The following is a 15,856-nucleotide window of genomic DNA, read 5'->3' as shown; positions in this document are numbered from 1 at the left end:
AAGAAACAAAGAAAGAAAGAGAGGGATGGAATAAAGAAAGGAAAGAGAAAGAAAGAAAGAAAGGGAAGAAATGGAGGGAAGGAGGGAAAGAAGAAAGAAAAGAAAGAAAAAAGAAAGAAAAAAGAAAGAAAAAGAGAGGGAAGGAAGAAAGGAAGGACGGACGAGAGACCACACCAAGGAAAGCCAGGGGTGGGAGGGGATAGAAACTGAGCACATGCGAGAGGATGCTAAGCCCCCAACTCTCTTTTTAAGTCAACACCCACCCACCCATTTGGAGCCGCCCAAGGAGGGCCCGGGGAGGTCTACCTTCGGGAGGGTTGCTGGCAGAAGTGGGCGGGGGGCTCCCCACGCGGTCGGCCGTGGGCTGGGCTTTGGAGGCGAAGAGCTGGTGTATCCTCTGCAAGGCCAGGAACTTGATCAGCTTCTCATCCAGCATCCCGATCTCGATCTCTGCTAACGAGAAGGCAAGGGGGGGGGGAGAGGGAAGGGGTCGGTCAGCTGAGCGCCTGGATTGGGCCAAGGGGCCCGGCCAAAGAGACCGAGAGCAGCAACAAGGCGTCTTCTCAAGAAAGCCCAGTCCAAAAGGACTTGCCTGTCCACCGGCGGAAGAAACCAAGATGTGGGCAGACTAGCCATGATGAGAATGTGGGTCTGTTTCCTTTGGCAGCCTTCAACCTGTGTGTGTGTGTGTGTGTGTGTGTGTGTGTGTGTGTGTGTGTGTCTTGCCCACTGCGACTCCCAAAGGTACTTTTTTGGGGTATAATTTTTTTAAATTTTTCTCCACCATAAAATAAAACAATACATAATTGCAAACAATTAAAACAATACAGTGGCACCTCGGTTTTTGAACGATTTACAATTCGAACAAATCCATATTCGACCAAGAAATTCGAGAAACTTTTGCCCTGAAATCTGAACAAACATTTGGAACTCGAACACGGCACAGGCTGGAGCGCAGGCCGCGGCTGCAGGAGGTGTAATTTGGGCAGCGGCGGCCGACCGAAGACTCGTGGGCCGCCAGACAGCTGAGAGACCCAGTGGCGGCAAGATCGGTGGCGGCGGCAGGAACACCTGGGCCGCCAGACAGCTGAATAAAATCAACAACAGCAAAACTGGGGGCAGCGGCAATGCCCAACGGGCTGGCACACAGGTATGCCGGCGTCTCCCATGTTTCGGTTCTCGATCAAATTGGTTGTTGACCACACTTCCGGAACGAATTGTGGTCAAGAACCGAGGTAGCACTGTACTTATAATCAAACATATACAAAACTTCTTTTCCGTGTTAAACCTTCAATGGAGGCTCTTATCCCTCATTACTCTTCTAGACAAAAAACACCCTGTAACTTTCATATAACATTATCAATTATTAAACCTCTAACTAAAAAAATCTTTTACTCCACCTTGCTATTGTTGTGTTTGGGCCTGGGCCAGCTGTTGCTCCCACAGATGGGAGAGACGCGGCACAAAGTGAGTGCGAAAGCCTGGCTGACAGCCAGGAAGACGTGGCAGACAGCCAGGGGGACGAGGCCACTGGGACGCAGGATTCAGCAGACAGCCCAGGGGATTTGGCCTGCAGTCCCTCAGACAGTCTTTCCTCCCTGGGTTCTTCTGCAGATCAATATATTGATCTGCGTAGCCGAAGAGCTATGCAAAGAAGGGATCGCTTTAAGGAGTATTACAAGTCATTATAGGAGCACCTGGGCTGGGTGTGGTTCTTATACTGAGGGCTGGGTGTGATTCCCTTAATGAGGGCTAAAGGGATAAAAGGGAACAAAGGCCAAGGCAAACTGTGTTATTTTGTGGTTCCTGCTCTGAAGTTTCTGTTCCGTGCCGTTGGAGTTTTCAACCCAGCTTTTTCAGACACGTGGGAGGTGAAACCTCTGGGACTTGCTGTTTGCTCCAAAGATTCAAAAGGACTCCTGAAACCTCTTTGCTCACTCCAGGTTGTCTTTGTTTGTTTTTTCCTGTGTTTTTGTATGCGGCTGAAGTAAGCCTTGCATTGTTTTCGGACACTACGGACTGTTTTGAGTAACCCTTTTTTGTTTATTTTAAACAAGTTTGCTGATTAGCAGAGCACGTGTGTGTTTGATTTCTTTTCCTTGGACTGTTACGCATTGCCTGAGCCAGTCAGGCAGAACAGCTATAAAAAAACTTACATTGCATCAATATGAACATTAACAAAATCTCTTCTATCTAAATCTTAATAAAACATCCTAACATGTAAGTAATAGAGATTCTATATATATGTAAAATGAAAACCTCTCTTAGTACATCATTTACTCCGTAATACAGTGCTCAAAAAAATACAGGGAACATTCAAAATAGCACATCCTCGATCTGAAGGAATGAAATATTCTCATGGAATCCTTTGTTCTGTACAAAGTTGGATGTGCACAACGGCATGTGTGAAATTGATTGTCCATCAGTGTTGCTTCCTAAGCGGATAGTTTGTTTTACTTGGAGTTATATTGGGTTGTTTAAGTGTTCCCTTTATTTTTTGAGCAGTATATAAAGTTCTATACAGTATATTTAAACAAAAAACATTAGCTAAGAATTGTATTAATTCATTATTTAGTGCTAACACCATTTCTTATCTTTGCCATCTGGTGCTTTTTTCAAGAGCCACCTGGACATCCTGATTTTTCGCTTCTTGGTGGGGAAGAGAAAGCTCTCGAGGCCTGGCAGATGGCTGGCCATTTGCATCCTTGGAAGGAGCAGTTAAGGTCACCTGGGGGTTCCCCAAAACGTGGACTTTGTTGTCTTCAAAGGAACGGCCTGTCTCTTTGAAGTGCTCTGTTCAATCTTGTCCTTGAAGGTTTTGTATTCCCGGGTTGCGACATGTGTTTGTGAAGAGGTTGTTGTGTTTCCCCAACGGATACACCTGCATTGTATTCTACGGCCTGAATGACTCACTAAATGGACGCAAGGGAGTTAGCCCAGGTTCGCCTGGTGCACCAGTTGTGGCCCTATCTGGACCAGGACTCACTGCTCACAGTCACTCATGCCCTCATCACCTGGAGGTTTGACTACTGCAACGCTCTCTACATGGGGCTACCTCTGAAAAGTGTTCGGAAACTTCAGATCGTGCAGAATGCAGCTGCGAGAGCCATCATGGGCTTCCCCAAATATGCCCATGTAACACCAACAACCCTCAGTCTGCACTGGTTGCCGATCAGTTTCCGGTCACAATTCAAAGTGTTGGTTATGACCTATAAAGCCCTTCATGGCATTGGACCAGAATATCTCCAAGACCGCCTTCTGCTGCACGAATCCCAGGGACCTGTTAGGTCCCACAGTTTGTCTTCTCTGGATCCCGTCGACGAAACAATGTCGTCTGGCGGGACCCATGGGAAGAGCCTTCTCTGTGGTGGCCCTGACCTTCTGGAACCAGCTCCCTCCGGAGATCAGAACTGTCCCCACTCTCCTTGCCTTTCATAAACTCCTAAAAACCCACCTCTGCTGTTAGGCATGGGGAAAGAGTTGAAGTCCACACATCTTCAAACGGCCAAGGTTGAGAAACACTGCTCTTACGGGAGGCGAGGAGGGTGGGGGCAGTGTGAATCTCTGGGGGGAGCTGATTCCAGAGGGCCAGGGCCCCCACAGAGAAGGCTCTTCCCCTGGGACCCACCAAGCAATATTGTCTAGTGGACGGGACTTGGAGAAGGCCGACTCTCTGGGACTTGACCGGTCGCTGAGATTCATACGGCAGGAGGCAGTCCCGGAGGTCATCTGGCCTGTAGGGCTCTATAGGTCATTACCAACACTTTGAATTGTGTCGGGAAACCAATCGGCAGCCAATGCAGTCCGCGTAGTGTTGGAGAAATATGGGCATGTCTAGGGAGGCCCATAACCGCTCGCGCTGCTACATTTTGCACCATCTGAAGTTTCCGAACACTCTTCAAAGGTGAAAAGGGCTTATAGCTAGTTCTGGCTGAGGACATGAGTGTATAATTTCTGATGGGATGAATCCTCCCATTATGATGGGATGGATGTGGATGGCTGCATTTAAGGACCGGGGTTTTAGATTACATTTTAAGTTTTTTATTATTATTATTATTATTATTATTATTATTATTATTAATTGGATTTGTATGCCGCCCCTCTCCGGATTTCTTGCATGTTGTGGTTTTTGTATTTATCTTTGTTGCGAGCCACCCTGAGTCCTACGGAGAAGGGCAGCATAGAAATCTAAATAATAAATAAATAAAATAAATAAAAGTCTTTCCTTCCCCACCATTCAATATCTGGCAGGGCCCAGGGGAAGAGCCTTCTCTGTGGCGGCCCCGGCCCTCTGGAATCAACTCCCCCCGGAGATTTGAACTGCCCCCACCCTCCTCACCTTCCTGAAGACCTCTCTATGTCGCCAGGCATGGGGCAATTAATCTATCCCCTTTTCTGACCATTAAGAATTATGTGTGGTTGTGACTGTATTGTATTGATTGGTTTTTTTAATGATAGCGGGTTTTTAGTCATAGTTTTTAATTATTAGATTTGTATTGTATTATTTCTTATTGTTATGAGCCACCCCGAGTCTTTGGTCCATCTAGTCTGCCCTTCTACTATTTCCTGTATTTTATCTTAGGATGGATCTATGTTTATCCCAGGCAGGTTTAAATTCAATGACTGTGGATTTACCAACCACGTCTGCTGGAAGTTTGTTCCAAGCATCTACTTCTCTTTCAGTAAAATCATATTTTCTCACATTGCTTCTGATCTTTCCCCCAACTAACTAATAAATTATTATTATTATTATTAGTGACGGATGGGAGACGAAGAAGCTGGCTCCACAGACATTCTGCCCAGGGCCAGAGGTAACAGCAGCTTGACCAGTTGAAAAGCATTTGCAGAACCGAGACTTTTGCAAAGGGCCCTCACCTCCGCTGCCGTCTATTAATGCCTTCACGGGTCCCGCGATGTCCACTGCGGCCAAAGAATTGGAAGGGAGCGAGGAAGGGGTCGCTAAAGCAGAGAGGGGGGTCGGGCTGACCTTGCCATCTGGAGGCGAGAGGAAAGCAAAGAGTTAGGTCAGGATAGGGTTCGATTCCCAGATCTGGGCAGGCTGTTAAATCTGTTTACCTTACTTAGCGTTAAATTAATATTATTCAGATTTACTATTTATTAAATTAATTTAATTTTGATATCTTGATCAGTTAAATTAAATAAATTAGTGTTATTGGTTTAACAAATTAAATTATAAACAAACAAACAATTAAATTAATAAATAACAAAATAAGAGAGTTGGAAGAGACCTTGTAGGGCATCTTGCACAACTCCCCACCCAAGAAGGAGACCCTACACCCGAACCTTCTTGACCTTGGGTGCCAAAAGAGCGTGTGCGCATGCTATTGCGTATGTGCGACTGCCCACACTCATAACTGAATGCCTGGGGAGGGCGAAAACAGCTTCACCCCCTCCCCAGAGGCGGGAAGTGGCCTGTTTCCCAACTTCTCGTGTTTCGCCCTCCCCAGGCTCCAAAGGCTTCCCTGGATCCTGGAGAGGGTTAAAATGCCCTCCCCATCCCCCGGAAGGATCTCTGGAAGCCAAAATACCCTCCCAGAGCCTCTGTGAGCCAAAAAACAGCTGGCTGGCACACACAGGCACGTTGGAGCTGAGCTAGTGCACTTCCAGAAGAGGTCGCGACAGCTGTCAGCCTGGAGAGCTTCAAGGCAGGATTAGACAGATTCATGGATGCCAAGCATATAGATGGTTATTGAAATGGATGTCCAAGTGCTGCAATACAGAAAATAGTATAAGGGCAGACTAGATGGACCATGGGGTCTTTTTCTGCCGTCAGACTTCTATGTTTCTATGTTTCTATGCCTCTATGTTGTTTGAGGCAGGCAGGGTTCCCCTAGGTACCACTTGTTGGGGGTCCAGGGAAAGGGAGGGTCTTGCCTTCTCTTTCTGCTCAAGATCCCCATGGACAATTGGGGGGCCACTGTGGGACGCAGAAGGCTGGACTCCATGGGCTTGGGCCTGATTCAGCAGGGCTCTTCTTATATGTTCTTAGTGTGCCAGTAGATATAGAAACATAGAAACATAGAAGACTGACGGCAGAAAAAGACCTCATGATCCATCTAGTCTGCCCTTATACTATTTTCTGCATTTTATCTTAGGATGGATATATGTTTATTCAGTTCCTGTGGATTTATCAACCACGTCTGCTGGAAGTTTGTTCCAAGCATCTACTACTTTCAGTAAAATAGTATTTTCTCACTTGTTATTTATATTTTTATAACCAAGCCAGTACAATGAATGGTGAGGGGCGCCATGCAAATCCAGTTAATAGATAAAATAAATAAATAAATAAATAAACAAACAGCACTTAAGACTTATATACCGCTTCACAGTGCTCTACAGCCCTCTCTAAGCTGTTTACAGATATTAAATTGCCCCCTAACAATTCGGGTCCCCATTTTACTGATCTCAGAAGACAGAAGGCTGAGTCAACCTTGAGCCTGGGGAGAGTCCACCAAATTGCTTGGAGTCAGCAGAAGTGGCCTGCAGTTCCGCACTCTAACCACTCTGCCACCAAGGCTAAAACTAAAAACAACCCAAATAAATGCTCGGAATTACAGGTAGCCCTTGTCAACCTAATCTCCAAAGCACCTGAGGGTAGGACAAGAAGCAATGGATGGAAACTAAACAAGGAGAGAAGCAACTTAGAACGAAGGAGAAAATTCCTGACAGTTAGAACAATTAATCCGTGGAACAGCCTGCCTCCAGAAGTTGTGAATGCCCCACCACTGGAAGTTTTTAAGCAGATGTTGGATAACCATCCGTCTGAAGTAGTGTAGGGTTTCTTGCCTAAGTAGGGGGTTGGACTAGAAGACCTACAAGGTCTTCTAAAGAAAAGTTTGGCGCAGGCGTGCGCGGCCCGGCACTCTCCTGCTCCCACCGCCAGTGCCCTCCCTCTGGGCCCCAAAGGACATTGGTTGCAGCCCCCGCCAGGGAAGCTCCAGCTGGGTGGGGCGCTGCTGGTGCCTCCGCCCTGGAGCTCTTGCCACCGCCATCCCCCGGCTACTACCTGGTGCTGCTGCTGATTGCGCCCTCCTCCTCTTGCTGCCGGTGCGAAGAATGAAGCTCTCCTTTTTTCCCGCCTTCCTTCTTTGGGGCCCAGCAGGAGAGCGCCAGCAACAGCGGCATCGGGCAGTAGCCGCACCGGCAGCGCCCCACCCAGCTGGACCTGCCCTAGGAGTTTCGTGGCACACCTGACCATGTCTCGCGGCACACTAGTGTGCTGCGGCACACTGATTGGGAAACGCTGCTGTATACAGTGTTCCCTCGATTTTCGCGGGGGATGTGTTCTGAGACCGCCCGCGAAAGTCGAATTTCCGCGAAGTAGAGTTGCAGAAGTAAATACACTATTTTTGGCTATGAACAGTATCCCAAGCCTTCCCTGAACACTTTAAACCCCTAAATTGCAATTTCTCATTCCCTTAGCAACCATTCAGATTATTACTCACCATGTTTATTTATTAGTTTATTTAAAAAAAAATTATTAAAGGCAGACGAAAGTTTGGCAATGACATATGACGTCATCGGGTGGGGAAAACCGTGGTATAGGGGAAAAAACCTGCAAAGTATTTTTTAATTAATATTTTTGAAAAACCGTGGTATAGACTTTCCGCAAAGTTCGAACCTGTGAAAACCGAGGGACCTCTGTACTCTTAAGCAAGTTCTTGGTGCTGCTTGTTAGTGCTCTGTGCGTAACAGTTGGGACTGGCAATATATAAACCAGCTAACAACGAGTGCTTGTATGTATTGGAGCAGTATAGCTTTAAGAGTTAGTGTTGCAGATGGCCACAAGAGGGAGCCAGAAGAAGGATTCTCTCTCTCTCTGCAAACTCTCTGATTCTGACTCTGCTCGCTGTTTGTTATTGCTGATTCATTGTGACTGCTGTAGTAAGATCTGTGTGTTCAATGATAGTTTATGTATTTGTAAGCTGTACAAGCAAGGCTTGTGGTATTGTTAATGTATTGAGAGTTATTGACTGATTTGACTGTGTACGACTGGACTGTTGAACTTGACTGCAATATTTGCTAAAGCAAATACTATTGTAAACACTTCAATGCACCTTTTTAATACAAACAAACAAACAAACAAATACTCCGAGTCCTCATTTGACCCCCCTCGTGAGGATGGAAGGCTGAGTCAACCTTGGGCCGGTGGTAAGATTTGAATGGCTGAACTACAGCTAGCAGTTAGCTGAAGGAGCCTGCAGTGCTGCCCTCTAACCACTTCGCTCCACCCAGTCACCTCTGTACTCACCTGGAGGGGGCGCTGATGAACAAAAACCATGGGCAGGGGCCACGGCAGAGCCTCCCTCCCCTACAGCCGCCGGATGAGGCGTGAGTGCCCACGTGGCGGAGACGGGGGAGTCCGCGGCGCCCAGATCCGTGGCCAGCAGAGGCCCGATCGGCGCCTGAGTGTTCTTCTGTGGCCAGGCCGTGGCGGCTTCCAGGCTGAAGCAAGAACTGGGCAGGGAGGCCAGCAGGGTGGCGACGGGCACGGCCACCTTGTGGGGGCACGAGATGGGTCCCGCGGCGTTCTCCGTTTTCACGACAGCACCGGCCACGTGGTTGACAAGCCCGCAAGCCGCCGGAGGAGTGGTGGGCCTCGGCCAGGGCTGCTGCCGATGAGACAAGGACCCACCGTGCCCGCTCGGCCTGGGTGAGGCGGGCGCGGAGGCCTCGCCGTAGAAGCTGGGGCCGTTGATCTTCACCTCCGCGGTGCCGCCGAGGCCGTTCGACGCCCCACAGGGGGCAGGTTTCTTGGGCCGGTCCACAGAGGAGGGGTAGAGGGTCTCGTCCTGCAAGGAGTTCTGAGGGAGGAGCCCCGAGGTGCAACTGGGAGGGGGGATGCTGGGTTTGTCCGTGGCCTGGTATGGGCTGGAGAGGGAGCCGTCGGCCGCCAGCACCGGCTTGACATCTCCTTTGTCCACCTGCTCCGAGTCCCAGGAAAAAGGGGCCTGCTTGGCCGATAAGTGTTTGAGGATGCTGCACTGCAGGGCCACGATGCTACACAGCCACTGAAAGAGAAAGGACAGACATGGGTCAGACTGGCTCAAGGGGGAAGCAATCCACGGCCAGCTCCATCTGCCCCACTTCGGTCTGGGCCATTTGTAGTGCTGACGGGGCCTCTCTGATGTTGCAAAGCGCCACAGAGCAGTGCGCAGGCAGTCCTCGACTTACAACCACAATTGAGCCCAATGTTCACGTTATTAAGCAAGGCGGTGAGTTTTTGCACTGTTGTTATGAATTCCTGCAGCTGTGAAGTTAGAAATGGGGTTGTTAAATAAACCTGGTTTCCCTGTTGACTCTCCACAAAATAGAAATGGCATTTAGCATATAGACTCATCTACTGCTTCCTAGTGCGTTTACTCTCCTCTCTAAGCAGTTTGCAGAATCAGCCTCCTGCCCCCAACAATCTGGGTCCTCATTTGACCCACCTGGGAAGGGTGGAAGGCTGAGTCAACCTGGAGCCGGGGGTGAGATTTGAACTGCTGAACTACAGCTAGCAGTTAGCTGAAGGAGCCTGCTGGGCTGCACTCTAACCACTGCGCCACCCTGACTCAAAAGGGGGGAATCACGTGAACCCGGGATGCTGCAACCGCTACGAACCTGTTGCTGAGTGGCTGAATATGAATTCACATACAGACGGGAAGATCTAGAACTGAACACACTCAAAACTGTAGAAATGGTGGTAGACTTTAGGAGAAACCCTTCCACCCTTCCACCTCTCACAATACTAGACAACACAGTATCAACAGTAGAGACCTTCAAATTTCTAGGTCCTATCATATCTCAAGACCTAAAATGGTCACCTAACATCAAAAACATCATCAAAAAAGCACAACAAAGAATGTTCTTTCTGCGCCAACTCAGGAAGCTCAAACTGTCCAAGGAGCTGCTGATCCAGTTCTACAGAGGAATCATTGAGTCTGTCATCTGCACCTCTAACACTGTCTGGTTTGGTGCTGCAACCCAACAGGACCGACACAGACTTCAGAGGAGAATCAGAACTGCAGAACAAAACAATGGCTGCCCACCTGCCTTCCATTGAGGACCTGTAGACTGCACAAGTCAAAAAGAGGGTGGGGAAAATATTGACTGACCCCTCACATCCTGGACACAAACTGTTTCAACTCCTACCCTCAAAACGTCACTACAGAGCACTGCACACCAAGACAACTAGACACAAGAACAGTTTTTCCCTAAACGCCATCACTCTACTAAACAAATAATTCCCTCAACACTGTCAGACTTTTTACTAAATCTGCACTTCTATTTCTACTAGTTTTTATAATAATAATAATAATAATAATAATTAATAATAATAATAATAATTATTATTATTATAGAAACATAGAAACATAGAAGACTGACGGCAGAAAAAGACCCCATGGTCCATCTAGTCTGCCCTTTTACTATTTCCTGTATTTTATCTTACAATGGATATATGTTTATCCCAGGCATGTTTAAATTCGGTTACTGTGGATTTACCAACCACGTCTGCTGGAAGTTTGTTCCAAGGATCTACTACTCTTTCAGTAAAATAATACTTTCTCATGTTGCCTTTGATCTTTCCCCCAACTAACTTCAGATTGTGTCCCCTTGTTCTTGTGTTCACTTTCCTGTTAAAAACACTTCCCTCCTGAACCCTATTTAACCCTTTAACATATTTAAATGTTTCGATCATGTCCCCCCTTTTCCTTCTGTCTTCCAGACTATACAGATGGAGTCCATGAAGTCTTTCCTGATACGTTTTATGCTTAAGACCTTCCACCATTCTTGTAGCCCGTCTTTGGACCCGTTCATTTTGTCAATATCTTTTTGTAGGTGAGGTCTCCAGAACTGAACACAGTACTCCAAATGTGGTCTCACCAGCGCTCTATATAAGGGGATCACAATCTCCCTCTTCCTGCTTGTTATACCTCTAGCTATGCAGCCAAGCATCCTACTTGCCTTTCCTACTGCCCGACCACACTGCTCACCCATTTTGAGACTGTCAGAAATCACTACCCCTAAATCCTTCTCTTCTGAAGTTTTTGCTAACACAGAACTGCCGATGCAATACTCAGATTGAGGATTCCTTTTCCCCAAGTGCATTATTTTACATTTGGAAACATTAAACTGCAGTTTCCATTGCTTTGACCATTTGTCTAATAAAGCTAAACCATTTACCATATTACAGATGCCTCCAGGAATATCAACCCTAATGCACACTTTAGAGTCATCGGCAAATGGGCAAACCTTCCCTACCAAACCTTCCCCTATGTCACTCACAAACATATTAAAAAGAATAGGACCCAGAACAGACCCTTGTGGCACACCGCTTGTAACCTGTCTCTGCTCAGAATACTCGCAATTAACAATAACTCTCTGATGTCTACGCTTCAGCCAGCTTGAAATCCACTGAACTATCCAGGGATTAAGTCCAATCTTCACTAATTTATCCATCAGCTCTTTATGTGGAACCGTATCAAAGGCTTTGCTGAAGTCCAGATAGGCAATATCCACGGCACCACCTTGATCCAACACCTTTGTGACATAGTCAAAGAAATCAATGAGATTAGTCTGACACGATTTGCCTTCAGTAAAGCCATGCTGGTTTGGGTCCAATAATTTATTGTTTTTTAGATGCTGATTTATCCTCTTTTTGAGTAGAGTCTCCATCATTTTAACTACAACTGATGTCAAGCTAACTGGCCTGTAGTTTCCAGCTTCTTCTCTACTGCCCTTCTTGTGGATAGGCACAACACTGGCCATTCTCCAATCCTCAGGAACATCTCCTGTTAACAGGGATTGGTTAAACAAATCAGTCAGGGGGGTAGCAATGACAGATCTGAGTTCTTTAAGAACTCTGGGGTGGATGCCATCTGGACCCATTGCCTTATTTATCTTTAATCTTTCAAGTTCTTCTAAGACATCAGCTTCTAAGATCACTGGAGCTGAATCCGTACAGCTGGAAGCAATGCTATATCCCTCTATAGTATTATTATTATTTTGTAAGGTGTCTTTTGAGAAAACTGAACAGAAGTAGCTATTGAAATGGTCAGCGATCTCCTTATTCCCATCAATGCATGTATTATTCCCGGTACTAAGCTTCGTGATGCTGCAGTTTTTCTTCTTCTTATCACTAATATATCTGAAGAAGGTTTTATCCCCCTTCTTTACAGATTTGGCAATTTCTTCCTCTTTTGAGGCTTTAGCAGCATATATTATCTGTTTTGCCTCCTTCTGTCTCATTTTATACACCTCCCTATCAGCTATACTTCCAGACTCTTTATACCTCCTATAGGCAGCCTTTTTTTCATTGACTATAGCCCTTACATCATTGCTAAAGCATAGCGGTTTCTTCTTCCTTTTACCTTTAGTTATTTGTCTTACATACAGTCCAGTGGCTTTTAAGATGGCCTTTTTTAATACAGTCCACTGGGTGCTTGCTCCTGCCATTTTATCCCTCCCCTTTAATTCATTATTTAAATATTCCCCCATTGCATTAAAATTTGTTTTTCTGAAATCCAATACTTTGGTTGCAGTATAGGATTGCTCACCATCAGTTTTTACATCAAACCACAAACATAGATGGTCACTGCAACCTAAATTTTCTCCCACCTTGACCTCTGAAACCCGATTCCCATTGGTAAAAACTAAATCTAGAATATTCTCCCCTCTAGTTGGTGTCTTAACTAGCTGTGCCATAGCTGCTCCTGTAAAGGCCTCTACTATATTCTTACTTTTGCATGTAAGGGCACTGGGGATATTCCAGTCAACATCAGGCATGTTGAAATCACCCATAACCACAATATCTCCCTTTACTGCCATTAGGGTAATCTCATCCACCATCTTGTTGTCATGTTCCTCAGATTGCCCTGGAGGCCTATAGATCACCCCAATTCTAATGACAGAACCGTCTTTATTTTGCATGCAAATCCAGAGGGTCTCCAGATCTTTACATGTATTTTGAATTAGTATTGTTTTTAGACTTTCTTTAACATAAATGGCTACTCCACCTCCCCTTCTCTCTATTCTATCCTTCCTATACAGTGTATATCCTGGTATGGATATTTCCCATTCATTGGAATCCTTAAACCATGTCTCAGTTATGGCAACCAGATCCAAATTATCTCTAGATATTATGGCCATTAACTCACAGAGCTTGTTGCTCAAGCTTCGAGCATTCGTGCACATTACACGAAGAACATTATTTTCATTATTAGTTTGCCCCTTATCATCAACAACTACATCTATTTTATTTTCAGCTCCCTTTTCATAAGCTTCCAGAAACTGATGTATCCTCATTGGTCGGGGACAGAAATCCTCCACATCTGGTACATCTCTGTCCCCTTTACCTAGTTTAAATGCCTGTCCAAAAAAGCTCTGAATTCCTCACCGAGCACCTGGGTACCTCTGTATGATGGATGCAAACCATCCCTCTTAAACAACTCCCTATTAGACCATCTACTGACATCATGACTTACATAACCAAAACCTTCAGCTTTACACCACTGCCTTAACCACACATTAAACTCTATGATACAACTTGTTTTACCCTCCTGGCCACAAACCGGTAACACCTCTGAGAAAGTCACTGAATCAGTTATTTTACCCAGCTCCACACTTTTTTACTACATTAACATTTCTCTGGGACAGATCGTTTGTGCCAAGATGCACCACCACATCAACTTTATTACCCTTACTCACAGCCCTGACAATGTTTGTAATCCGCCTCCTGTCCCTGTGGGCAGTGGCTCCTGGAAGACACCTCATCACCTTCACCACATCCTTCCTCTGTCCCAAATCAACACCTCTGACAATCGAGTCACCCACAAGAACATGTGTCCTCTCTTTATTTCTACTAACTGGACTTGGTTTGGTGACACTATGTTCCTCATTTACAACAACTTCTCCTTTGAACATCCCCTCATTCTCCGCCTGAGGGGCCTTGCTAATATCTACAACATCCTTACTATTTAAATCCGCAAGAACATTATAGGAGTTGGATACAGAGAGACCAAAATTGTTATGTTTTTGTTCAACTGCACGTAATCTTCCTGAACCAACAGTTGTCCAAACAGCCCTCCTCCTCGGGGGGCGCTGTGGAAGTGGAGGCTGCACACATGGCTGCATTACAGCACGTGGCTGGGACAATCTTTCCACTTCTGCCTGCAAGCTACAAACTAAGGACTGCAATCTAGAGATCTCGCCATCTAACCTAGATGTCCTAATGCAAAGAGGGCAGTACCCCAAGTTCCACAAGGTACTACGGAACACAACAGCCAAACAAGTGTTACACTGTACCAAGCCAATCATCTTAAGAATGTATTGGAATACAATTACTTAGCAAGAAAATGAACCCCTATTGCTACCAAACTTTGCTGATTTTGGTTTAGTTATATAATTCGCGCACCGCCAGGCGCGCGGGCCACTATTTTCCTCTCCTCTTCCTCTGTGTTCTGAAAGTGCAGTTTAAAATGGCTTTTCTGACCCTTTTATACTTCCCAATCTAGTCCCCTCCTCCCTGAATTCAATAACGCAATCAGTCAATGAAATTTCCCCTTACAGCCAGCTATATCCCCTTCTCCTTGAATTCAATAACACTATCAGCCAAAGAAATTTCCCCTTACAGCCAGCTATATACCCTCCTCCTTGAATTCAATAACACTATCAGCCAAAGAAATTTCCCCTTACAGCCAGCTATATACCCTCCTCCTTGAATTCAAGAATACAAACTGTAAACAGCACTATTTTCCTCTCCTCTTCCTCTTATTTATTAGATTTGTATGCCGACCCTCTCCGCAGACTCGGGGCGTCTCATCATTCCCATCATCCTTTTCCTCCCACTTAGGACTGTATGACCTTAACTTTAACTTTTTATTAATATTGATGGTTTCTTCATTGCTTATTTGGCCCCTATGACAGTCATTAAGTGTTGCACCTCATGATTCTTGACAAATGTCTCTTTTCTTTTATGTACACTGAGAGCATCTGCACCAAGACAAATTCCTTGTGTGTCCAATCACACTTGGCCAATAAAATTCCATTTTGATAAGTGACCACAGGGTTTCTGCACCGGTTGTGTGAAAAAGAAGTCACTTTTGGCAGGGCCGTTGTAACTTCCAACGGTCACTAAATGAACTACTGCAAGTCCAGGACTACCTGTCTAAGTGCTGTTGCTGTCGTCTCTGCAACCCTCTCTGCCTCCAGAAGGAGAAGAAGGGGGTCTGGATTCAAGGGGAGTTCCTTCCTGGGGTGGAGAGACCTCATGTCCTCTTGGCAAAGCAGCCGTCACTAAATGAGGAGTCCTGCTGGCATCTGCCCAATAGACATGACCTTGGAAGGCCTTTCTAAGCGTTTTTGCACAAAGCAAAGTTATTTTTAACTCACCTGGCCCTTTGAAAGTGCCAGGCCTTCATTCCTTCCCACAACCGACTCCCAAGCAATTCATTCAGTGACCGTCCACAGTTATGACAGCGGTGAGAAAAGTGACTAATGACTGGTTTACTACGACCTTTGCTGCAGTACGAAAACCTGGCCGTAAAGACCAGATGGTCTAAATCAGTCACAATACTGGTACCGCGGGATCGAAACCCCTGACATTTGGCCACTGGCATGTACTTATAACGGTCCCAGGGATCAAACAAAGTCAATGGGGAAGCCGCTTAACAAACGTGTGACTAACTTAACGATGGAAGGGGTTTGCTTAACAGCCGTGCTTTACAACAAAGGTCGTAAAATGGGGCCAAGCTCCCTTCACTGCCGTCTTGCTTAGCAGAGGAAAAGCTAGGCTCGGTGGTGGTTGTAAGTCGAGGACTAATCCACCCCGTGGTTCCTTTTTTGCTCTTCCCTC

At 46.1% G+C, this 15,856-nt stretch overlaps 1 protein-coding gene across 3 annotated transcripts in view; it reads right to left on the bottom strand.

Annotated features, from left to right (window-relative positions):
* LOC139158073 (PHD finger protein 12-like) overlaps window positions 1–15,856 on the bottom strand; it is a 76,284-nt gene that overhangs the window by 13,409 nt on the left and 47,019 nt on the right. For 2 of the 3 annotated variants that reach the window (XM_070735475.1, XM_070735477.1), the window contains 3 exons: window positions 8,273–9,032; window positions 4,876–4,995; window positions 307–453 (listed from right to left, as the gene is read on the bottom strand). In XM_070735475.1, the coding sequence (XP_070591576.1) occupies window positions 307–453; window positions 4,876–4,995; window positions 8,273–9,032 (1,027 nt within the window). The remainder of the gene's footprint in view (window positions 1–306; window positions 454–4,875; window positions 4,996–8,272; window positions 9,033–15,856) is intronic. The other variant, XM_070735476.1, reaches the window with a different exon arrangement.

This window comes from Erythrolamprus reginae, chromosome 1, assembly GCF_031021105.1.
Source record: "Erythrolamprus reginae isolate rEryReg1 chromosome 1, rEryReg1.hap1, whole genome shotgun sequence".
In the NCBI taxonomy this organism is placed as follows: Eukaryota; Metazoa; Chordata; class Lepidosauria; order Squamata; family Dipsadidae; genus Erythrolamprus; species Erythrolamprus reginae.
This window is presented reverse-complemented; position numbering and strand designations above follow the sequence as displayed.